This window comes from Corapipo altera, unplaced genomic scaffold (assembly GCF_003945725.1).
Source record: "Corapipo altera isolate COAL_440 unplaced genomic scaffold, ASM394572v1 24, whole genome shotgun sequence".
NCBI classification, from domain to species: Eukaryota; Metazoa; Chordata; class Aves; order Passeriformes; family Pipridae; genus Corapipo; species Corapipo altera.
This window is the reverse complement of record NW_020884903.1, coordinates 206,934-232,223: the sequence shown is the minus strand read 5'-3', so window position 1 is coordinate 232,223 and position 25,290 is coordinate 206,934. Positions and strand designations below refer to the sequence as shown.

The following is a 25,290-nucleotide window of genomic DNA, read 5'->3' as shown; positions in this document are numbered from 1 at the left end:
ACTGTGCTCTGTTTTTTAAAGTTTCAGATAAGATATGTCCAGAATCTGATGTTGAAGTCAAGGCCCTTTGACATGAGCAGTCCCAGATTCGTGATGAACACTTGAAAGAAAAAAATATGCTCATCCTTATGAAGGTTATATTCCACAGTGATAATATGTAATATAATTAAACTTCAAAAGGTTTTGATACCTTTGCAGTTCACAGCTAACCAAAATCAAACAATGAAGGACTACGAGTAGGGATAAAATATTTAATTCAATGTTGTTATGTCCAATGGGTGAATACTTCTGATTCATGTATTGCCTGGCTGTAAGGGGCAGTCTGCCAAGTTTTCAGTTCGGCTGTGTCTCTGGCAACTCTCTAAGCAGAATGCATGGTACTAATTTTATTTAAAATGCCTAGGTGAATTACATTTACAGTGTACTGTAACATATTAAGCATTTGTAAATGTGGCAAAGAGAAAACCAAAACCTAGAAAAACACTGACAATATAAAAGCAAATACTTTTTGAAGCCAGTAATGGAACTTCTTTTTTTCTTTTTTTTTTTTTTTTGGCTCAGTAGGAACACATTTAGGTCCTTAAAGATTAATAATTGTGAAAGAGCCATGGTTCATATTTGGAAACATATTCCTCCATCCTCATAGATGCTGATGCTGAAATCCCTGGAGCCCCTGGTGCACCACTGGATGTGCAGTGCTTAGATGCCAACAAAGATTATGTCATTGTCTCCTGGAAGCAACCCGCTGTCGATGGAGGAAACCCCATCCTTGGATATTTCATTGACAGGTCAGTGAGCACGCTGGACTGGAGAATTCATATTGCTGCTCATTCTAAGTTGAAAAACTAAATGCACACTGAAAAACATGAGATAAAATAGTCATTTGTTATTTTCATTCTTTTTGCTGGTCAGAAGAAATTACTTTTTTTATTTTAGATTGGCTAGGCCTGATCTAACTTTCATGGAAATAATCACATCTTGCTTCATTTAACTGTGAGATGCTGCGTAACTCAGCCTTTGCTGCTTCCTGTAAGCTTGAGAAGCCTCGGGATATTGCAGTGTTTGGGAGCTTATAGTATCTGCTCTTTCATCAGGCAAATATGTCTCCTTTTGTAACACAGCTCTCCTGTCTCTTTCCTAATAGTTACTATGTGCCAGAAAACAAAATATTATCTCAAACAGACTTGGATTTCTTTTTTATATACTGTTGTTATCTAAACTCTTAGATTCACAAGCTTCATGCAAATCATGCTTACTTGTTTGTCTCTGTAACAATAAGAATTCGAAATAATTTTAAAAAATATGAAATCTCCAAACCTCCACATATCACACAGCGGTAGGAGTGTAGAAACATGGGATCTAAGAAATTCAGTCAGCATTTTGAGACTTAAAATAATCTTTACTGCTGGTAATATTTGTTTGAATTTCAGTAACAGAATACATCATTAGTAATATGGAGTTTCAGATGCATGTATTATGCTATTGTACATAGTTACATTATGTATATTACATTATCTATCTCTAAAAAGAGGACATTGCTTTTTGAAATAAATCTAACATTCAAATATAACTTTTTGCTAACTTTTGAGTGTCAATTGCTGCTGTAACTGTGCTGCATTAGGCAGAAGCTAGAGCTCTTTAACATTCATTGAAAATCCTGAACAAATGACAGGACTAGACTCTGAACAACAATATCTCATTTTAAAACTAGGCTATTAAAGATGTTAGCACTGAGAGTAACTGCAACACAAATGGTATTTTGTTTTTTCTCTTGTGTTCACCTCCTTTATTCTGCATTTGCCCCTAAATTCAAAGCTGTGTTGCTGCTCTCCAGTGTTTGATCCCACAAAAGACATTTAGGTACCCAAATATTCATCCGAGGTAGCCCCTAACTGCCTTGTAGAGTGAGTGGGTGGTCCAAGCCAACAGGATTGATCTGTGCTAAGGCTAAAGGCAAAATTTGGGCATCCCTCGCCCAAACAGAAACCAGAATCAAAAAACTGCCCTGAGCAGGACGGTAACAGTTCTCTCAACAAGAGATGCTTGCATGTACCAAGAAATCTGGGTAGAAACTGTAACATTTGCTTTGGTATATATCTCATCAGCAATAAAAAGTCTTTCCCAAGCTACAGGGCCATGTTCCTGCTGACCACATTGCTAGATACTGGGAAGCCATTACCACAGGCTCCTCCTGGCTCTCTGAGCTGAAGTGGCTGCTGGTTATCTCTTCCTTCTGCCAGAAACCAGCCTACTGACATGTGTGAAGCTTCACAGCTGTGTGACCAGCACAACCATGCTGGGTCTTGTCATTGCAGTGACTGCAGCCAGCACACCACAGGCTCCCTTGGCAGCCTCAGCGGTTTCTGAAGAAGGGTTTGGCTAAGTGCCCAACTTTAATCCTGTTCACAGCCATCTCTGAGCTGTGCTGGTCTCAGAACTCACAATGGAGGTCTCTGCACCCTGAGAAGCCCAGCATTTTGCAGTATGTACAGTGCAGCACTGTGCAGGAAAGATGAACTAGTCACCTTCTGGCAACTGCAAGAGAGACAGGTGTTTCTTGTCCCTTTAAGTATGCTAAAGCTGGCATTCCCTAAGCATACTTTGGAGGGTTTAAGCAGTGAAGTGAGTTCTGATCCTATCCCTCTTCAGTTCAGGAAAGAAGGGGTGCAGCTGAGAGGGATTTAGTGCATGCCCAGTCTGTAGTCAGCCCTGATGCCTTGGTGCAGCTGCTTTGATGTCACCAGTATATAAAGCTGCTGTGGAAACTTGTGTGGACCAGACAATCAACACAAACAGATGGCGAAGATGCAAAGGCGTGTGGGTGCCCCAAGTTTGTGTTTTTCCCTTCCCATCACTGCTCTTGCTGTTTGTATTTTTCAGGTGTGAGGTTGGCACTGCCCACTGGACCCAGTGCAATGAGAATCCTGTGAAGTTTGCTCGTTTTCCTGTCACTGGTCTGATTGAAGGCCGTTCCTACATTTTCCGAGTCCGAGCGGTGAACAAAGCTGGCGTCAGCCTACCGTCCCGGGTGTCAGAGCCTGTGGCTGCTCTGGATCCTGCAGACAGAGCCAGGCTTAGAAGTAAGATGTGCTTTTTGCAGTTTACTTGAGAGGCTAAAGAAGTCACAACTCATTTAAAAAAAAAAAAAGAAAAAAATTAAAAAAAATTAAGACTATCAACTCAGACACCTTCAAAATCCCACTAGAGGGAGCAATGCTAAACTAAAATATTCTTTGGAGACAGCTTTGCCAAGAAGAAATCATCTCGGTGCTCTTTGCACTCGGTACTCTATCTGCTGAAATGGCTTTGGCTGGCTGCAATGTCGTGCTCCAAACTTGCAGGAAGAGGGGGGAAAAGGCACAGGAGAGCTAGAGAGACTCACTTTTGTTCAGCCAACAAAATAGCTGAACAGATTCTGTGAATAGTCTCTCTGAGACACAGACAAGGGTGGCTGATTCTGTGCTCATGTGACAATCAAAGTCTTGCAATAACATCAGCACAATACCAGGATGACCACACAGATCCTAGACTTTCTGCTTTAAAGTTAGCATTTTACAAGTCAAGGATATTTCTCCTGTGGCCTCACAATGTCTCAGGCATTTTGCTTCCAAATCCACCTCTCTACTCATATGCCACAATCATATGCCTAAAATGAACTTCTGCTTCCATTCATAATCTATTTCTACGTATTTCTGAACATATATAATTAAAATGGTTGAATGTGAAGGGGTATTGTATGCAAAGCTACAGGGATCCCATGGTCCCAGCTTGTATGAGTTACTGTATGCGATGCAGCCAGATAATATAGGTTCCCATTCAAGATAAAAACAAAAGGCCAGAGGAAGGAGGTTTGGCACTGCCAGGAAACATTGCACTCAGTCATATTTGTGAAACCCTAAGTCAGGGGGAGGCCTCTTCTTCTCAATAGGCAGCATAGAAGCTTTCTCAGGAGATAAAGTCTGGTTTTGTTGACCTATTTCCATTATATCTCCTCATCCTTCACAACCTTTTCTCCCCATCGGCTCGCTCTCTGCTCACTTCTCCAAAACAGATCAGTAGGGTGAGCAATGTGGCGGTGGAGAACAGTGTTCGCAAAAATTATCTCTGAAAGTGCATTGACCTGGCTGATAGCTGAATGCATTACTGCAATAATATGATAATGTAGAGGCACTGAGAGGGCCACCCAAATTATATCAAGTGGATATGTTGAGTCAGGTTGAGACATTTCTGTTTGTGACTGTGACCTGTGATTTAAAAGCTGGTAATATGAAGGAAAGTGGTTAAAAAGAGACAAAAAACAGCCTGCAGGAATTTGGCTGTTCTTTTAATAAGTGAGCTGTTAAACCAAAGGAATAGAGGAGAGAAAATAAAGTTGAAATTATTCTCTGAAAACGATGAAGTGAGCCAAATAGCTCTCCTTGTCACCTAGGAGACTTCAGTGACATTTCAGGAAGGAATCGGTGGATTAAATTTTCTAGCTATGTTGATTGCTGAGCTGCTCTCAATATTCAAGCTCATAAGCTTGCAACTACCGTGGGTAACAAGCTTGCTACATGAGCAACAGTCACAGCATTAACTAAAACCAGGGCTCACAGGGATCTTGCAAATGTCAGTTTTGAACCACAAAAGAGTCAGTTTTCTCATTGTTTCAAAAGTTCCTGAAGTCTCCCATTTCCATGATACCTGTGGCATTTGTTTCAGGTCACCCTTCTGCTCCTTGGACTGGACAGATTATTGTGACTGAGGAAGAACCTGCAGGTAAACACAGTCCTTTTGCCTACAAAAGTCTAATGAGAAACTGGCTGACTAATTAGGAGAACTCTGAGTTTGTTCTGTGGACTTTGGCAAGCACCCAAAGTTCGTTGTTCTGAGAGTCACTCAACCTTGAATTATTCACGACTTGATTGTTGAGATGAGGTTTCGTTATTCAGAACCCAACAAAAACCATGCTTAGAATTAAAAGAAGGACATTTGAAATTGACATTTAGTAGATTTCTAACTCTATGTTTTTAAAAAATATCAGTTGCCAAGGTATATTAATACTCCTATATTTTGATTATAGCACCAATTCTGATACAAATATAAAGGAATTAAAATTAATTTCTTATTCTGTTCTTCAGAGGGTGTTGTTCCAGGTCCCCCTACAGACCTCCAAGTTATTGAAGCCACTAAGAACTATGTTGTCCTTAGCTGGAAACCTCCTGGACAGAGGGGCCATGAGGGTATCATGTACTTTGTGGAAAAGGTAAAATAGGACAAAATCAAAATTATACTCTGGCAATCTTTTACACTTATTTTGCCATCTCTTCTGGACTTCTAGTTAACTTTCATTTCTGTCTGAGACTTTCAAACCAGGGCCAGAACTAGAACTTCATCAAGATAATTGCTAAACTGTAGATTAAGATAAACTAAGAAGAGAAGAAAGAAGAGAAATACAAACAGAAATACAGTACAGAAAACAATCTGCAGATGCATATTGTGTCACAAACTGTAATGTTCTTTTGTGAATTGCGTTATTCACCTCTCTTGGAGTAGTAATGAGAAAACACAGAGCAAAGTCACATGCTTATATATATGTATCTCATATATATATGAGATATAAAATATATACATAAAATTTGTATAAACAAAGCTTGTCTAGTAGGACACTCTGGATGGAAACATTCTGCAAGAGTTTCTTGGCATCAGCAGTTTCTCTTCCAGCTGCCTTTTCATATTTATCCTCTATATTAACTTTCCATTTGCTTCACCAACTCAACAAAGATGACAAAATTTCTTTTCTGATTTTCTAGAACAGAATCAGTTTTAATTTCAGTGTTCAGCTATCCTGAGGTGTTTCTTCACGGCTGCTAGCCTAGAAAATTCTTCACCCCATCACCCTTTTTACTCATATGTGATGGCTCATAAACTTTTTTATCAATGCTTTTCTTTATCAGGCTAGAGGTGGCATCAAGGGAGACATAAATATCTTCTAATTTGGTGTTTTTTTCATCTCTCGTACAAAATCTAGTCTAAGTAAATGAATTTCACTTAGCAACAAGCCTTAGAGAGGGTGAATATATGAATTTTGAGTTTCCATATATGAAATAATAACTGATTGCCTGCTGAGTACTCAGCACTAATGTCAGATAATCAGAGAACATTCTCCTGAGAATTTGAATCCCTCAGAAACCAGAACCATTACTTGAATTTATACTTAATGTAAATCACAGTGAAAAATTCATCACTAGTATTAATAGTATAAGTGATCATGATATGTAGAGTTTCTAGCCACAGAAATAAAAACAATTTACAAATTAATTGCACGTGTTAATTTTTTTCTAGAAAATGAGGGTCAGATCCTGATGAGGGTAAGACTCCTTATTCTGGAAGCCACACCAAAAACATTAAGAGTGACACAAGCACATTTATGAGCAATGTAGCAATGTTAGAGTTTTGCTCTTTACATGATGCTGAATATCTGCAGAACTTATTTTGAAAGTGGTCCAAACTGGATGCAGTTATTAATCACATCACATCCTTTTGCTGGAGAGGAGTTTAGCTTTGATATATAAAAAACAGTACACTTTTATGTAAGTTTTCTGGAGTAGGTGGACATCTGGCAGATTCATAATCTTTGAAACATGCTCATTCTGTGAAAAGGCAAAAAAAAAGGGATGTGTTTCTCTGTTTTCCACAGCATATGTGCATTTAGTGGTCTGGGTAGAAAGCCTTGCTGGGTTAGACACTGAGCTTTCAGAAGCTTTTGTTCTGAACGTGGTTTCTGGGATTGTCTACAGTGTGTTGCCGGCACAGAGGACTGGCAAAGGGTGAACACTGAGATCCCTGTGAAGTCTCCTCGCTTTGCAGTTTTTGATCTGTCTGAAGGCAAATCCTACTGCTTCCGAGTTCGCTGTTGCAATTCAGCTGGAATTGGTGAACCCTCAGAAGCAACTGAAGCCACTGTAGTGGATGACAAACTCGGTGAGTGTGTGATCATATGTATTAAATTACCTCCATGGTAACTTTACAGTTTGTGATGTAATTGTTTTGTCTGTAGGCAGATAGCTGCCCAGAAAATAATTCAAGTATGAAAAGTACTGAATGATTTATTCCCTTTAACTAAAATAATTTTGGTTTGGTTGTTCAACCTTTAATGTATAGTCAAATGGCAGATGCAAACCAAGGAAAATAATGATGCCAAGAACTTCAAAGACTGCAAATAGCGAAAGAAAATGAAAACTCAAGGAAGTACAAAAATATTTTGTTTTACTTAGAGTCTTAAATGCAAATAAGCCCAGACACCAGCAGAGTTCAATCTTCCTTGTTTTCCAAATTAAACAAAAATGAAGAATTTAATACTTACATGAAGGAAGAGACTTTTTTCACTGGAAGAGGAGCCAAGATATTCAACACAGAAAAACTTCAGTAGCTACACCTACATTAGCAATTTGTTTCCAAACAGCAATGCAGATTTCAGTCCAATTCCCAGATGGTCTCTCTTTGCTTCATGTTGAGTTCTTGGAGCACTTTGATGAATGTGAGTTACATTTTTTAAGACGAATAAAATGTCTCCTCGAATAGCACTGTAGATGCACTTGGCTGCTTAACAAGGGCATTGGTTTCTGGCTTACCTATGGACTCCACAAGATCTTCAATGTGCACCTAACACATATTACCTTTTAGAAGGCTCCAAATCACATCTCTGGTGCAGATATTCAGTACAAGGGAATAAACGAAATATAATTTGAGGTAAATGCCCTGAATCATGGGCAATGGAGAAATGAGGAATCTCACTGCCAAAGGCTTGAGCCTACTAATCCTGTCCTATCCTTAAATCAGAGAAGTTTTTTGAAGGTACTAGTCATGCTAATATAATCAAGAATAGAATGTCACTCTTATTTTATTTGTAAATCTTGACTGGTTGGTCACTAATGTATTTCTGCTTCTCTCCCATAGATATTCCCAAAGCTCCTGGCCGTATTATGCCAACTAGGAATACAGACACCTCAGTTGTTGTCACCTGGACAGAGCCCCCAGATGCCAAGGAGCTAGTTGGGTACTACATTGAGTCAAGTGTAGAGGGATCTGGTCGTTGGGAACCATGTAACAACAATCCAGTGAAAGGCACAAGGTAATGAATTTTAAAGCATGAAAATTATGGTAAACAGTTTCTGACCTACTGGATATATGTGCTTTCCAGTCATTAACAATAGTAGAGGTAGTCTGTCTGTGGTAGCCAGAAGGCTGGAATCAGTCTTGCAGGTGAAACTCATAAGAAGTTATAAAAGCGTACTTCAAAGTGTGAGTCTTGTCCAAAAAGAAGTTATAATCTACCTTATATTAGAAACAATTAGGCAAGGGGGAAAAAATATGGACATGCTAGTGAAGAAAAGAGAAGTAGCTCACTAGTTCTACTATTGTACAGTTTGACAAGAAACAGTACAGTGAGGAATGACTGGAGCTACAAATGTGGAAAACTAAACTGCATAATGTTTGGAAGCAAAGTGCTTTGTTTTGGAATACTGCTGTAAACATGTCTGGACTGTGTATCTAGACTGTCAGGAGGGCATATGAACTATATCATACTAACAATATTACTTTCTAATTGCTCTTTCACTTGCAATAAAATCAAGATATTAATGAACACTCATATATGGGATACAAACATTTCTTAGTGATATGTTGCTTGGTCTCTAGTCCGAAAAAACAATCAAGATTTAAGACTTCATAAGTTAAATCAGATTTGGGTTTATTTGAATAAGGATATAATCTTCTGTCTGAAGGAGTAATTGCAGAACTTTGTCTCAAGTGGATTGATGTCAATACAGAGGTAGTCTCTGCTTGTTATGACTGTCTATGCTTACTTGTAATGGCTATCCATGACAACCCTTATTAAAATAAGTAAGGGTCTCCTAAATACTCTTGGACCAGCTTTGTTTTTTAGAAAAGCATTGTAAATGCTTAGTATATCAAAAGTACCTAAATCCTCACTTTCTTGTGTATGTTTTGCTTGTGTGCACAAGCAAAACAGTTTCTGCTTAGTATTCTTTTGTGCATTTATATTGCAACAGATCTATGTGTCAATACTATATACTTTCATTATATACTTCCATGATTTGTATTATAGCTATACCAAGTATTGGTGAAGTTTTGTGCTGTTTTCTTACTGTAAAATATGAAATGTGATCTTTATTCTTCTTATAAATCGAAATATTTTTCTGAGTTAATACATATTGTGATATAACTATACTACATATGTTTCTATCACTGCATTTTTAGTCACTGTGATATAATGTATGATGCAGTCAGGCACAGGCTTTCTGTTAACTCTTGATTTTTCTGGTCGAGTCAATCTCAAAGCATTAGCTGTACTTCATAGTTTGCATTATGAAGAATATTTTGATCTTTTGAAATTTGTTTTCTGCACCCATAATGTGAAAGCAAATAATTTGGAGAAGTCTAGTAGAATGGGTAGGGAAAATTCAGCTCTGAAAATTTTGAAACAGGTTTTACTTTTTCCCCCAAAATAAAACTTTGATTTTGTTTTCCACATTATATTTGCTTCATACATCATTGCATGATGTCAGTGTTGGTAGTATAAGACATGACATTATGAAGTAGAATGAAATAAAGGTCACATGCAATAAAACAAAATACGTATTGAAAAATAAATCTTATTTTAAATAAAAAGTTTAAATTTTCAAACCACAGTCTATTCCTAAATAAGTTATTCCTGTCTTGAGAAATTTTGTGTTTTCAGGGTGGACACCAGAGAAAATTTAGGAGGGTGTTTTTAATGTGACAATTAAGCAATCTAGTAAAAAACCTATTCAAATAAAAGAATTCATCTGGCTCAGATTATTGTACCATGTGTAGAAGCAAGAAAGTGAAATTTAAAAATCATTTAACTCTTGTAAAATGCCCTGTAACTTTTTTGAACAGTACAATTTTCCATTTATGGTTGGAAGTGATTTATGGAAGCTTGTGTTACATGTGTCTTTTACTTATGTAATGAAAATATCCCACAAGAAGCAAATATAGACCTTACCTCTGCAGATTTTCACATTTTTCTGTCAGGAAGTATGGATTTTATGTACTAGCAGAAGTAAAGTAGACCCTGTGGTAACACAAAAACTTGTGCAGTCTTAAGAAGGAAAGAGTATTGGTAAATGGTATGTCTAAAGAGACATGAGTTTAGACATTATTTTTGTTGGGTAAAAAAGGTGCTTAGATACCTTCTGCATTCTCTGACCTTTATATAAGGGGCCGAGGTCATGATTTATCCGTGGTTTTCAGAAACCAGAATAAAATTTATGGAAGAAATATTTTCTGTTCCCCCTTAGGATTTTCCTTTTCTTTATAATACTTCCTAAGTATTCCTTCACTGATCTGTTTTAGATTCATTTGCCATGGGCTCAGCAACGGTGAGAAGTACATTTTCAGAGTCAGAGCTGTTAATGCAGCAGGGCTCAGTGAATTTTCACAGGATTCAGAGCCTATAGAGGTGAAAGCAGCCATTGGTAAGCCATTTTCCATTGCTCTTTTCAATGGTATATATGTTGGGGTTTAATGAAGTAAAGAAGTTTTCAGCAATTATTTGTAACTAATCATTTTTGTTTACGATGTTGTCCACAAATAATAATTTATCCATAGATCCTTTGGTCTCACAGCCATAGTTTCACAGTCACTGCACTCTTGTAGACTGTTCACCTTCACTGTCCAGTCTTCTTCAGGTGTTTCTTGTGAACCACTGTATGAGGGCACTGTCAAGTTCACTTCATAGGTATTCTGGAAAATGGAATGTCATTCTGATTCTGTAATCTGGCATATCACCTCTAATGCACACCATCCTATATACAGTCAGTTTCTAAGAAATTTTTTTCCATACCTAAACCCAGTAATCAGTGCAATGTGTCTTTTGTAAACCTTCTATAACCCTGTGTGTTCTCCCTTTGCTGATGGATTATTTCTGTTTGCCACTGCCTGAACTAATCCATAAAGATTAATGAGATCATTGAGCTAGAATGAATTGCATGTCTGCAACATCCTCACTCTCGTTTTTATCAAAACTGCATACCTCTCAACCTTAGAGCAAAGAGATGTGGCCCAAGGCAATTTTCTGAGATCATCTTGAAAGGATCAGAAACGTGACCTGGAAGATCTAAGACTAAAATAATTGTAGCAAATTAAGAATACTATTAACATTCCATCTTTTTTTTCTGCTCTGAAAACTAGACATTATTAAAAAAAGCATTATTCGTGAGCAGGCTGAGAGGTATTCTACACATTTAAAATTTTTGTGAATTCAAGCTTAACATTTTGTGCATAAACTCAGTCATTTGTCATATTTTGGCTGTATTTTTCGCTGTATGTATTTCTTAATTCTGCTGACTAAATTAAGTAAAAAGAATGTATTCTAATCCAAAATGTCTTTGCTGTTTTCTGGCAATTATAGGGGGAGGATTGCTTCATGGTGTGTGTCCTGGACTGAGTGGTAAAGCTGGTGGACTAACAGACCACACTACCAGCTGGGAAGGCATGCATGAGACCTCCCAGCCTATCTTTGACACAGATGCTTTGCTAAAATGCAATGCTAAATTTAATAGTGACACACTACTCAGTAGCTGTGACAAACTGGGGAGTACAGGAGACTATAACATGAGAGAAATGGTTAAGGATGCACCTGCACCACAAAAAGTTGCTGCTAAGCAGGCAAGTAAGTCTCGACCCGAGGATCTTTTGACAGTGGAAAAAGTCAGGAAGAAGAAAGATACAGGTGAGAATTAATAAAATAAATAGATTTCACAGCTTTCATACATCCACTTCAGACTGCTGTAACCTCTCTTCATCCGTACCTCAAGGGGATATGCTCTACGGTGATGCATCCTTCATCAGGCCCATCAATTATGTGCTCAACTCTCCATTAAGATCATTATGCATATAATGGTATTGGAGACCACTTTACAAATTTAGTGGTTACTGAAAGTGAAACATATAAATGTGTTTAGTAATTTAATGGCTTGTTTGACTACATTTTAATGTATCCAAGATACTATTTAATTCTAAATTGCTTCAGTAATTTGTTAGGAGTCTGGTTACCTAGTCCCTGGGTTATATATGTGGGCAGAAAACAAAATCTGATTACGACGGTAAGCATGAAAATCTGTGTTCTGTTAGCATATATGAAAATCCTTTGTGGATTTATGCCTAAGCTACAGCTTATCTCTTACAGACTCTGAATGTTGTGTTCTATCTCTGACTGATAGCAATATGTAAGGAGGAAAACCTATAAAGTTATAGGCACATGTACAAAATCATGTTTTATGTTTTCAGCATCTAGACACCCCTTGTGCCCAAGAAATGTGGGGCTTGAATTTCATCCTGGTGCCTGGCCAGTGAACTGAACTCCACCCCAGGCCTCTGAAATGAGACTCAAAAAGCTTGTGCAAAATGTTGAACAGAAAACAAAGTAGAGGCACCTGGGGCTATATGACACGGATATAAAACATTGAAGACAAAAGGAAACATATATGATGTTTGATTTCCATCCAAAGTAGGACTTAGGGGTCACAAGTAGGACTTTTCACTTGTGCATAACATATTGGATACAGGCAACCATTTCTCCACTAGATACAGAAGAAATATAAGAAGTTGGGTTGGTATTAAGTGAATGATTTCTGCATTATTATAAAAAAATCTAAGACGGAGGATTATGCCATGCATTTTTTAATGTAAGTTGAAGTAACAGACATGTTCCATTTCTAGTCAGTCTACAGTGCCTATGATCACACTGTCTTCCACTAAGGTAAGCTTATGTGATGGGTGCAATGATAAAATTTGTGCAGTGTAAAAATTAAAAAGAAAAAAAAACAGATAAAGTCCATTCTTGGGAGAGAAGAATGTGAGACTATTTGAAAAAGAAAAGGAACTACAATGCATACTGTATGTGTGAAAAAAGGTTTGGTTCCTGCAAAAGAAAACAAATCATTGCATCTCCAATTTTTTTTACTTTTCCTGTAATGATAGTTTCCATTCCTCATTTTTCACAATATTAAAGTGAGTCCTGATCACTTGCATCAGAGCTGCAATTGCAACACATTCTTTCACTATGCATCAGCTTGCTTCAAAAGCAGGGGATCCTGAAAAGTAATTCCTATGCAGTTTGGACTTCTCCATTTCGTTTGTGGAAACTTTTATCCTGCATTTCTTATTCCAGCTCCAGAAACTTACCTTGAGCGCATAAATATTGTCCTAATTAGGAAACGCAGGGTGGGAACCACCTGAATACGGTAAGTGAAAGCCAGTCTGACAATTGAAATATTACTTCCTAATTATGTGTTATTTACATTGAAACAGCTGCTCCATCTCAACCTTATGACATCGTGGTACTTGAGAGTGTTCGTGACTCGATGGTATTGGGATGGAAACAACCTAAAGTCACTGGTGGAACTGAAATTACTGGCTACTATGTGAACTATTGTGAAGTGGTTGATGGAGTTCCTGGAAAGTGGAAGGAGGCCAACATTAAGGCTGTTACTGAGAGAGCATACAGGGTAAGAGATTACCTTCTGTTATTGCTGGGGGTACAGACAGTATTTCCAAAACAAATCTCAAAGACATGTTGGGTTGAATTCTGATTCAATGTACAGATAGCTGTTCAGAGGGTTTTAAATCCATGATGATAAATTTATTTAGCTCTGTTAAACTTCCCTGCAAAATTGTTTGTACACTTGCCTATTAGTCTAACACCAACTGTTGTGTGTAAATTCACTGACATAGCCTGATTTGTAAGTCAGGCCCTCACAAGAAATGGCATTCCTACTGGGTTTGATGGACATACCCCAGTGACTGCTGGTGCTGGAACCAGCCCTGTGCCAGCTGCTTTTTGTGATCAGTTCTTGACCCAGTTTAGAGACAGTGCTAGCTACAACCTTGTTGAGCTGCTTTAGAAATGAAAAGCAATGCCAGGACTGAGTTTCACCCCACTGTGAGGACAACTCTTGCCTTAAGTGAACTTGCTCTGTACCACGAGGCAGATTAAGATGATTGTTGAGCAATACCCTGTTTCCTCCCTGACTATTGAAGTGTCTATCAATAGGAAAAGAGGGTTACAATTTGAATGTGCTAAGACCACTCAAATATGCTTGTCAAAAAAGACAAGTTATCATCTTAAGCTATCAATAATGCTTCCATCTTCAGGCACACTTAAAAGCATGCTCATGCATTCAATAATTGCTATTGTGACTTTCTTCTAAAGATTCAGTACAAAGTTAATAAGTACCATCTTATTGATCCTGCAGATAGAAAACCTGAAGGAAAACATGGTGTACCAGTTCCAGGTGGCTGCTGCTAACCTGGCTGGGGTTGGAACACCCTCCCAACCCAGCAAGCCCTTCAAATGTGAAGAGTGGACCATTGCTGTACCCGGTAGGATCCTGAGTGGAACACAGCCCAAGGGTGCTCTCTGATCTAAGTCCTCAATGTAGTCAGTTTGCAAAGAAGCCAATGGGGCCCTGAAGTTCATGCCCAGGCTTGAATCTCCATCACTGATTTAGTACCTTTACAATGATGCATTATGTAATTCCTTTTATCAGCAGCATTTTGCAAGCAGCCTGTATTTTTTTTTATCTTTCCTTCTTGTTCCTCTACTGTGTCTGCCACTTTGCTTTCTGGTTTAAATAGTAGACATAAATACCTGCCTAAGGTACAAGGCAGAGAAGAATGAGTTCTTGTAACCCTTGTGTAAATGTATCACTTCAAGGCCAGATCCCTTTACACAAGCAGGACATTGGTTTAATAATTAACTTATTTCCTAGAGTTTGAAGGTTATTTGTCAATTTTGTAAGTTCATGAATATTTGATCAAGATACCAGTCTCAGCCAATCAGATTGATTTTTGGACCAGTCTTTTTAATTGGCATGGGTTGCATTTACATCAGGTGTAGATATGATACAGAGGAGCTGCATGTTATGTCAGCTTTGGGTACACCATGTGTATCTGGTTTTGATCTCTGAAGTTGTATGCATTAGTCCCTCTCAAATTTATTTTGATGCCACAACTCCAACTTTTACCTTTCAGGGCCACCCCATGATGTCAAATGCACAGAAGTTAGGAAGGACTCTCTGGTTTTACTGTGGAAGGAACCAGTTTATACTGGCCGTAGTCCCATAGTTGGTTATTATGTTGATATGAAGGAAACTGAAGCAAAGGAGGAACGCTGGAGAAGTGTCAATAAGAAGCCACTTCAAAAGAAATACTTGAAGGTAAATAGCCAAAGATTCAAATATTGGTATAACAGTATAACCTTGAGGAAGTCAGTCTTCAATAGCATCATCCTGTGCTGATCAGGGTTCCACTAAGTGGAATACTTAGTAAGTTATATTAGGCCAATAATACACACATGTAACAGCTGTATAGACAGACAAGATGGTAACTCTGAACACAAACTGGTATGACAAGCCTAAAAATAAAAGAAAGCACTGCTAAAACCAAATACCATCCTTGTAACACAGGAGGCATCCGTAGCATTTGTTGGCTCAAAGGGTAGCACTATACAAAACCAGATGCTTTGATAATGTGGCAAGTGATTCTTTCTAATACAAAGTACCCTCTCTTCACATTTCACAAGTTAAACTCAAGGTTTTTGCACTATTATGCTACATAATTTTGTGGAATGGCTTTTAAATAAGGGAATATCAGTATCTCAGTTCTAGAGATACATCTGAAGTAGGTTTGCTATTTGTATGCTTTTCAGAGTACTTGAAAGACAAAAGACAACTCGCTTTAAAACATGATCCTTTCATGTATATTTTAAAGGAGTATTCACAGGTGTTATAATGTCAGTATAATTCCTCAAGTCACGACAACTAAATCTGTACAATTAAATGCCCTCCTGTTTTTAAATAGGTGTGGCTGACACTTATTACCCTGATAATTTCATTTTTAAAAGTCAGGATTTATCTGCAGTAAAAGACTGTGATGTTTCAGAGGTCAATGTACAAGAGTTGAAAACACCCTGTTCCAAAACCAATGCTCCTTTTGCAAAAAAGTCAATGACAGTAATGACGCTCTCTGAATGTTAGCTGTGCACATAGGGAAGGAGCAAGTCATGCAGATTAGTCATGTCACTCCGGAATTGAAAAAAAAAAAAAAGAGAGAGCTGGAAAATCAGTGAAACAAAACAAGAAAGGAAATATAATTGTCAAGTATCCAGGCTGATCTTTATAAGCATGAAATTAAAATCAGTCTTTTGCAACCCATTGTGTGTGTATATTTGGTTCCTCCAGATCGATGGCCTAACACAAGGAGTGAGTTACGTGTTTCGTGTGCGGGCAACAAACCAGGCTGGTGTTGGGAAACCATCAGATGTCACGGATGCTGTTTTAGCTGAAACACGACCAGGTTTGTTAGAAATACTTCCTCTTTTTTGTCATATTTACACAGGTTCCTGTTTGTGCGATGTGTTCACCTGCAAGCTACATGCCAACAGCCTGACCTCTCTCAGGTCAAGCTTTTTTACAAAGCAAGATATGAGTTGAGGGTTAGTTTCTTGTCTGGTATATTTTAAGGTCAAAACTGATTTTTTTACCGTAACTACAGGCTCAGGAATATAAAGATACAATAAAGTGTTAAGATTTGCATGTATCTATAGATAAATAAGCAGAGGACCCACTAAAATCAGTTAAACCAAACAATAAACTACAGATATAGATTTTGCCCTTCCCATATTAAACTAATTGTTTATGCTTTATCATTCTCCTTTTTGTGTGTAATGTGCCTCAGGAAAGGGTAAAAGAAATTATTTTTTTCCCTTGGTCTTTAAAATAAAGGCTTTAAAAGCACGATGAAGTCACTTTGGAGACCACTTTCAGTAGGAATTCAAGTGCAACTGTTTGCTGGAGTCATCCTCAAAGGCTGGCTCCATCATGTCTGTAACGCCAGAAAAAACCACAGGAACCAGTGCAAAGGCAGAATCTCCATACCTGGAACTTCAGGAAACCGCTGGGTTCCATTTAGCTATACAAGTAACTTAGGTGACTTTGGTCAGAGACAACAACTTTTTTTGTCACTAAGTCCCTAACAGAAAACACAAGTATGGGCTTGTGGCTTATTCTTCTATAGATTCTAGAAGTGCAGAGTTCTATGAGGTGCAAGAACAAATTCCCAGATATTTTACCCAAATCTAGTATAAGGTTAATATGATGTAAGAAAGTACAGGAGTACAACCCGACCTGGATCCACTGTACACACTCTTTTCCTCTGACAAGTTCCCTTCCTACACCTGCAGACTCTCATACCTGATCTCACCTGCGAAGGTTTCTAAGAGCAAGAAGGAGGGCAGGCAGTGAGCAGAGAGGACAGTAGAGGGGCTGGGGACAGCTGGACACAGGGACCATTAATAGCATGGGCACAGACAAAGGAGGTGGCTGTCTGAGCAAACAGCTGCCTACTCTGCCTACACAGTAAGGCAGACGGCTGCTCCCGCCTGAAGAAATAGGCAGGATTTATTTGGGATGCTATTGACTGTGAGGTGTCGTGAGGCATTGAGCAGACATCATCAGCGATCACCAGATCCTACTCCCACCTCGGATGCCTTGGGAGCATTTCCCTGAGATCCTTTCCCTGTTTCTGAACCCCAGACCCATTTTCACATCTTCTGTTCGCACAACAGCACTAGCCCAGCTCTCCTAGATGCCTGGTCCTTATGGCCACAGCAGCAAAAATTCTAACAAGCATTGAGTTAGCTCTCAGTGAGACTGTAAATCAAAAAATCTGAATAAGGAGGTCTGAAGCTGGGGGTGTAAAAGAACTGGAACACTCCAAGTGGGGAGATTGGGGTGACTGCTAGTGAGGCTGGGAAGAAGGTACTAGAATAAGCAGATGGTCAGTTGAAAATGTGTAAGATTGGGATACAAGGATGATAAAAAGGGCAAGTGTGTGAGCAAGAAGGGTTTGGAACAGGATCTTTGAAAAATACAAGAGTCATAATTTCAGATCTATAAGGCTGCTGAAGCATGAGGGTTATTTCCATTACCTGCAAGTGGAGTAAGGCAAAACTTAGAAACTTATTCTTGAAAACAGCTTATATACAGCCACCACTTCTAAAAAGAGAATGAAACCACTATTAGTACTAAACTTTTGGCTTTATTAATCCATTTTCATTGAGGATTAATATCTATGTGTCATACTTTTGATAGAAAGTTGTGATGATAACAACCTTCAAGTGCACTAAATAAAGGATTGGCCACGCCATTACAATTAAAAAAATACGAACACAAACTCTTCTGAAGATGATCATCATGACCAAAAAAAATTGTACATTGTTTTCAGTGTTCACTCAGGTGAGGTGTATGTCCACCTGGCAACATGAACTTGAGCAGAACATTTCGTTTACAGATCTCACCATTAGAGAAGGGAGGTTCATAAGTGTAACATCTGAGGGATCACCAGAAAGTCAGGATTTGGCCCAGTGAAATCTCAGGGAAGACAAAAATGGTTTACTTGTATAAATCTAATTGACCCATATTTTGAGCTGAGATCTGCTGGTACAGCATCCACCAAACTAAGCTTCTCAGAAGTATTAAGAAAGGACAAAAAGCTTATTAAAAACAATTATTTCAGAAAGCAGTCTCTTGGGAAGGTTTCCACCTTTTTCGTTCAAATCACTAATTTCAAGAACAATCATATCATTTTTTTAAAATTACCACAAGTCTTTTGGTGTTGCCCAATGAATGACGCCTTTATTAACATCTTGGATGGAGACAAAACATTGTCTTTCTAGACAATTCCTACTGGAATTCTACTTTTGGCAAATGTGTAGAATCAGAAGACAACTGAGCTTTCCAATCAAAGAATGTAAGCAAATAATATCCTGAATGAAAATACTTGCTTTTATACAAATGCTACCAGTTGTCTTTATCCAATGAAATGCGTAAATATACTGATACGATACTTTGCATCCACCTTCTCTTTGGAAACCACATTTAATTTTTGTAGTTATCTTCTAAAATTAAATGAATAAACACAACCACATAAACAAATACCAATCCAGCTGTAATTTTGTCTTTTGACAAAAGCACTTCAGAGTGTGTGGATCTCACAGGAAGCAAGGGAAATCCAAGAGTAGACTGCAACTCTTCCCCATTGCTACCCTTAGTCTTTGTGTATCTTGGTACAAAGCAAAATTAGATCTTCATCCTGCATCAGTCACTTGAGAAGGGCTTGAATCTCAGAAATTAATGAAACCCTGTCCCATTCAACTTTTCTGACCACCCATATTCAAAATTACGCCACTAACTTTAGTGTTTTAAAGATGTCTGCGTTATGTTCATGTTGATTTGTTCCTGTCGATGCACTAAAAAAAGCTCAGATAAATGAAGTTTTGATATGACATCTAAGTATTTTATTTCTTTTTGTGACTTTAAGAGAAGCTCTGGATGATATGTTGAAACCAACAAGCTATCTAGAGGAGGGAAATTAAGACTACTAGTACTATAGCAGCTTCTTCATCTCCCCTTTGCAGGATAGGTGGAGAGGGGTCTCCAGATCCAGTCAATAATTTAGACAGAAATTTTTTAAAATCATATAAATATTAGAGGTAAATTCCATCATCACTTCTGGAAATAAATGCTACACATTGTTATTGTAATGAGAATACTTTAAAACAAATATAAAAGATTCTGCTATTCAAATGAACCTTATGGCTGTAATTCTTTGTATGTCACATAAAATACCATCAAAAGATTTATATGCTAATGGCTAATGATCTACAGGAAAGCAAACACTAATGAAATTTCAAGTGATGAATTTTGCATATAATAAATTAAATTATAAAAAAATTGTAAATATGCTGCTGCCTAATAAAATATTTGTAGACCTTAGCCTTCATTTTTCACATATTGGTACTTAATGTGCTTCACTACTGCAAGGGCTGGTTATCAACAGTATCAAAATGGGAATATTAATCTCATCTTCCATTAAACACTTTTGGGAAATTATAAGACTAAGAAAGCTGCATGTACACCAATTCTCATTACAGGAGCTGCTCACAGTGCTGGAAAAGATGTGTATAGTGTTAGGATGATGAAACACAGAAATCTCCTTGTATGCTTGAGGGTCATTAAGAAATAAAGCATTTAATCTCAATGTCAAGAATCAGGCTCTTGCCTTTAAGGTACAATACTTTGTGGAGAAATTGTGTCATGGGCATTCTGGGCAGCCCAGAATTGTCTTAGCCCAAGTAATAGGACATGAGTGCCCTATTCAGATGCAAGATCCAGCTCAGAACTGTTCAGAAAAGGAGGTTGGATGTTTTCCAGCACCTCTCAGTGCACACACTCTCCCTGACATTCTCAGACAAGTTGTTGAAATGAATGTTAACGCCACAGATGATGAGCTCACCCAGTTACCCAAATCCCAGATGAAATTCCCTCAGCTTCACTGGGGTGAGAGTGAGCAGGATAGAGATGCCTTCAGGTTTCTAACACGGGATTCACCCCCAGCACCTCTTAAAGGACAAACTGGGTCACCATATCCAGCTCAAGAACTGTAGGTACTGGCAAAACAGGGTGGCTGACTTAAGCAGCTAATTGCAAATATTCACTCCCTTTGTGGGCCCAGGATTAATGGTGCAGACGGTGGCAGGGCCGGATGCCAAGCACAGCAATTAAACCAACCTCCTGGAGTGAAGCCAGTGTCACTGAAAATGTGCCTCAGTCGCACAAGTGTGCACTGCTGGGGCGACTCAACTGCTTCCTCTTCTACCTCTTGCACCTCTTCAAACGTCCACATTTGCACACGTTTTTCCCTTTATTGCTCTTATCTTATTAGAGAATAGGAAATTCATGCTGCATAATGAAAGATGTAACTACCCCCTAGTATGGAAAATATTTCTATTTAATATTTCAAACATTTAGTGGATTTAGAGGCTTGGTTTTTTACCTCCTTCAGTTTTTTTCATAGCAAATATCATAACTCTCATGCGTGCTTAGATGCTTAGACTTGCTCAAATAAATCAGTTGATTTATAATGGTTTTTAATCTGTGGACTAGAAAAAGAACTGTTCTTGTGAATCAAGGACCAGTGAGTGCAGCAATTTATGTGCCAGCTGAGAAAATGGCAAGGATCTGCTTAATCAACCCTATGAATGATATCTATATATATCTATATTGCTGGCTTCTCTGAGAAACTGGAATTGCCTTGTTCATCTCTTTAAGGAACCAAGGAAATGGTGGTTGATGTAGATGACAATGGAGTAATTTCCTTGAACTTCGAATGTGATCAGATGTCTCCAGACTCTAAGTTTGTTTGGTCCAAGAATTATGAACCAATTGAGGATGACTCTCGACTGAACATCGATACCAAAGGCGGAAAGTAAGAACTCCCAAGGGAAGCCATAGTCTCATGTTTGAGAGATCTAGACAGTCACAGAAATCCATCCTTTTGATGTATGACCTCACTAAGAGCTAAACCCACCTCTTACTTGGAGGCTACTCCCTGAGTATGCTGTTCTCCAGCAAGTCCATACGCAGACTGTTTGGAAATTGTAGATCACACAGAATGAGTCAGACCTCCTCTTTGGGGAATTTAGTTATGTTTAGGCATGGGGAGAGAAAATTTGTGCTCTGTCATCTTATAACCTGTCAGTCAAGGCAGATTATTATTATTATTATTATTGCTATTGCTATTCTTTTAAATCTCCAAATAATAAAATTATCTGGCTGCTTGCAAAATGCTTTTGCCATGTAACACAGCTGTAACCTTTGGAGCTGCTGCGGTAAGCAGGGCTTTCTTCTGATGGCATCACCATGGCCCACTTTAGCAATTTACATAATGATTTCCAAGCCCATTCTCTTTCTTCAGGCTTCTCACAGAGGAAGGCATGGCGAATGCACAGGTTCAGCCCTTTAAGGGCCTGTGTGCTCTTCTAGTGATGTAAAAGCCATACTGAAAGAAAAGGGGACTCACCATAGTTACAGTGTTGCGTATGGAAATTGAATTGACCTGTAGTTACAGTATCCTTCTAGGGTCATCAAAGACTTGACAGCATTCTTTTTTTTTGGTGCTATCTCCATTTGTACCACACATGGTAGGACCTACCCTGGTTTATAGTTGCCCGAGCTGTGTATTTGCCTGTTCAGTCAGAGTAAAAGCTAATACGAGACTATTTTTATCTGGTGTTTTAGACATAAAGGAGGGGTTTGGTTCAGATTGATCTCACCTTTTTATCAAAATGCTTTTTTTCCCCCTAAAGGTCAAAAGCTTCCTTTAAGAATCCTGGAGAAGATGATTTGGGAATTTACTCTTGTATTGTTACAGACACTGATGGAGTTTCATCAAGTTACACAATTGATGAGGAAGGTAGACACAATGCCTATTAGGCATGCCTGGTTTGCTTTCACATCTTTTTTTCGCTGCTTCTGTGTTTCTCGGATCCAGACCTTATATTATTTCTTTTATGTCTTTTACAGAAATGAAACGCCTCCTTGCTCTGAGCCACGAACGCCAATTCCCAAGTAAGTACATCCCATGTCTGTAGGGGAGAGTGGGATATCACAAACCTGATGTAACTGAAGATGTCCCTGCACATTGCAGGGAGGTGTTGGACTAGATGACCTTAATAAGTCCCTTCCAACCCAAACCAATCTATGATTCGATGATCATAAAGCTCATGCCACCATCAAGTAGGGAGGTCATTATAGTAATTTCAAGTGAAAATGGTTTTGAATTGAAAAATCTGAGATTCCTTTATTTTTTTTGTCTTTCTTTCAGTACATCTGTGTATCACTGGTGTTCTTCCCAATCAGTTCCAGGCTACTGATCTAGGCATATAATAACTCTATGTAACAGCTTGAAAATAAGTATGTTGGCTTTGTTTCTTCTGCAGAACAGACTTTTATACTTACTCAGCATACCTAACCTGATTTGAAAACCAGAATTTGAAAAATTACCTAGCTTCTCTCCAACTGAAGTTAGCATAAGTTAAATTTAAGATTAACAAAGCAGGCAAGTGTAGTAAATTCAGCTGCAATGATCTATATATACAGAATTTCTCTGCTGAAATTCATTCCCTCCCTCTTTCCGTAGCATTTGGCAATATGGACATTCTTCCTGCAACTTTAGATGGTGTTTTTGTCAATTCCACAGACCTCTCATACCTTTATGATATCCTGGCAGTAGCAAAACTGTTATTTTCATTGGAGTGGGACTTTTAAAAATGGGGAAAAAATAATATTGGATTGTATAATGAATTCTATTGCACACAACAAGATGAGACCTAAACCTCTTTTCATCTTCTCCCGCTACATTCTCTTTTTTTCTGTTCAAGACCCTGAAACTCTTGTTTTAACATCTTCAGATTTGCGTATGCACTGCTGACACCTCTCCCAACTCAGCCCACACCGCACCTCTCAGCTCAGTCCAAACTTGGCTGCAGAAATGGCCTTTTTGCCCACATCATCTCTCTTTCTCATTTCCTTCTGCGTCTTTTTCATATCAGCTCTACTCTTCTCAACATATTATATCACCTTTTGACTGCTTAATGATAGCCTAAACATTCCTTGGTTTACTCCTGCTCCTCCCAATTATTTCCTCCTAATTATATTTTGACACTGAAAGTTAGTCGTGACAAAACCTTACTGCTGCAGCACGACCTCACTTTCCCCGACCCTTCCCTTCTGAGGGCTCTTCCATGCTTTGTGTTCACAACTAATGTCACAAAATAAGATCCTCAGATCATGTCATCTTTTTTGCGCTGTATTAGGTAACAGAACACATCTAGTTGTGCATGAGCTTCCAGAAGGCACAGGCAAAAAGAGAGATCACTGCAGAAAGTATCCTTAAGGAGGAAACTGTCTTACTTGCTTTACCCACTCCAGGCCATGTGGGCACTTAAAATAAATACATACATATATATTACAAATAGGGGTTGAGATTCAGCTGACTATGCCTGTGAGGTTAGAAAAATAATAATGAGCTTCTCCGGATCAACATGAAATCTTAGTCATACCTCCAGATAATCTGCTTGAGGATTATCCAAATTCTTAAAAACCAAAATTAGTTGCTAGGCAGTTCTGATTCAACATGAGCTCTTGCATGTTGCCTTGTTTGTACTTCTGAACAGCAATTAATGGTAACTTCTGCTTAGAAATACCTGCAGCCAGTAACTCCATTGTTTCAATAATGCAGCCTTACAGAACACAGCTATATTTGGGTGCAATAGTGCATTGGTGCTAGGTAAAAATAAATTTTTCTAACTCTGCAATTGAGTAACTGCCCGAGGCCCCCTGTCAAGTGCTGGCAGTAATTTGTGATGCTATAGAAATAGGATGTAAAACCTTGTAAGCATGATGGCTGGAAAATGACTAAAGTAGCTGCCATTTGGTGCTTATGAAAATATTTTAAAATAAGACTTTTGCCTGTGGCAGACTGTAATGCAGGTTTGTCCAGTTCTTTTGGGCTGAGGAGCAAACAGCCTTTCCACCCCGAAAAGAATCCTTTTTTCAACCCTTTATTTAACAGCTTCTGAGATACTTTCCTCTCTTCCATGTTAGACTAAGATATTCTTAGTTAATTACAGGCGAGCCAAGTGGGGGTTTAAAATTGCTGTAGAGCTGACAGTGAGACAAAAGCAGTGCAGCCTGATGTCTATTCACACTCCCACTTGCTTCTTGTGCATTTCAGTCACTTTGTTTTGAGAAATTATGCAAGCCCTGAGATTCCTTCTGTTCCTTACATACAAAGGGATAAACTGGGTGATGAAAGCTCACACAGACCATTCGCACAGCTGGGGCACACTCCTGTGGGGCTGTCTTTGCCCCGGTCCCTCATGATAATGCTGCCCCTCCAGGCTCTCCCCTCTCTCGTTAAGCCTGTGTCTTTTTCGTAATTGTCTTTGTTTCCCTATGACTGTTGCCTCACCTCCCAGAAGCCTTATTTTCACCAGAGACGGACCCTGTGCAACTTAGGCACCAAAAGCATACATGCAGGTGTGGGAAGGAGAAGCGATGAGCATGGGAAAGAAGGAGGCGAGGGGTCCTCACCCCCTAAGTTTGTTTGGCATTGGGGTGGGATGACAGTTGTGCTCCAGAAGGCACTTCAGTCATTTAGGACAATGCAAATATAAAGATGAGAGAAATTAGACACTACTTCGGTCTCAGTCCTCTCCTACTGTAACTGAGTCTTTGCATGCATGGTGCTAAAGAAACCACCCTGCCCTGATATTCCTCTGGAAGGAGGTGTGTCTTTACACTATCACCAAACTATATCATCACATATTTAGCAACGTGTTTGTACACTGTCCTCAGCTGT

At 38.6% G+C, this 25,290-nt stretch overlaps 1 protein-coding gene across 3 annotated transcripts in view; it reads left to right on the top strand.

Moving 5' to 3' along the window:
- MYOM1 (myomesin 1) overlaps window positions 1-25,290 on the top strand; it is a 75,912-nt gene that overhangs the window by 30,517 nt on the left and 20,105 nt on the right. For 2 of the 3 annotated variants that reach the window (XM_027650883.1, XM_027650884.1), the window contains 14 exons: window positions 647-788; window positions 2,881-3,080; window positions 4,702-4,758; window positions 5,121-5,245; window positions 6,780-6,963; window positions 7,939-8,113; window positions 10,381-10,502; window positions 13,339-13,535; window positions 14,283-14,409; window positions 15,061-15,245; window positions 16,269-16,383; window positions 21,198-21,354; window positions 22,235-22,341; window positions 22,452-22,496. In XM_027650883.1, the coding sequence (XP_027506684.1) occupies window positions 647-788; window positions 2,881-3,080; window positions 4,702-4,758; window positions 5,121-5,245; window positions 6,780-6,963; window positions 7,939-8,113; window positions 10,381-10,502; window positions 13,339-13,535; window positions 14,283-14,409; window positions 15,061-15,245; window positions 16,269-16,383; window positions 21,198-21,354; window positions 22,235-22,341; window positions 22,452-22,496 (1,938 nt within the window). Of the gene's footprint in view, window positions 1-646; window positions 789-2,880; window positions 3,081-4,701; window positions 4,759-5,120; window positions 5,246-6,779; window positions 6,964-7,938; window positions 8,114-10,380; window positions 10,503-11,437; window positions 11,759-13,338; window positions 13,536-14,282; window positions 14,410-15,060; window positions 15,246-16,268; window positions 16,384-21,197; window positions 21,355-22,234; window positions 22,342-22,451; window positions 22,497-25,290 lie in introns of all 3 variants that reach the window. The other variant, XM_027650885.1, reaches the window with a different exon arrangement.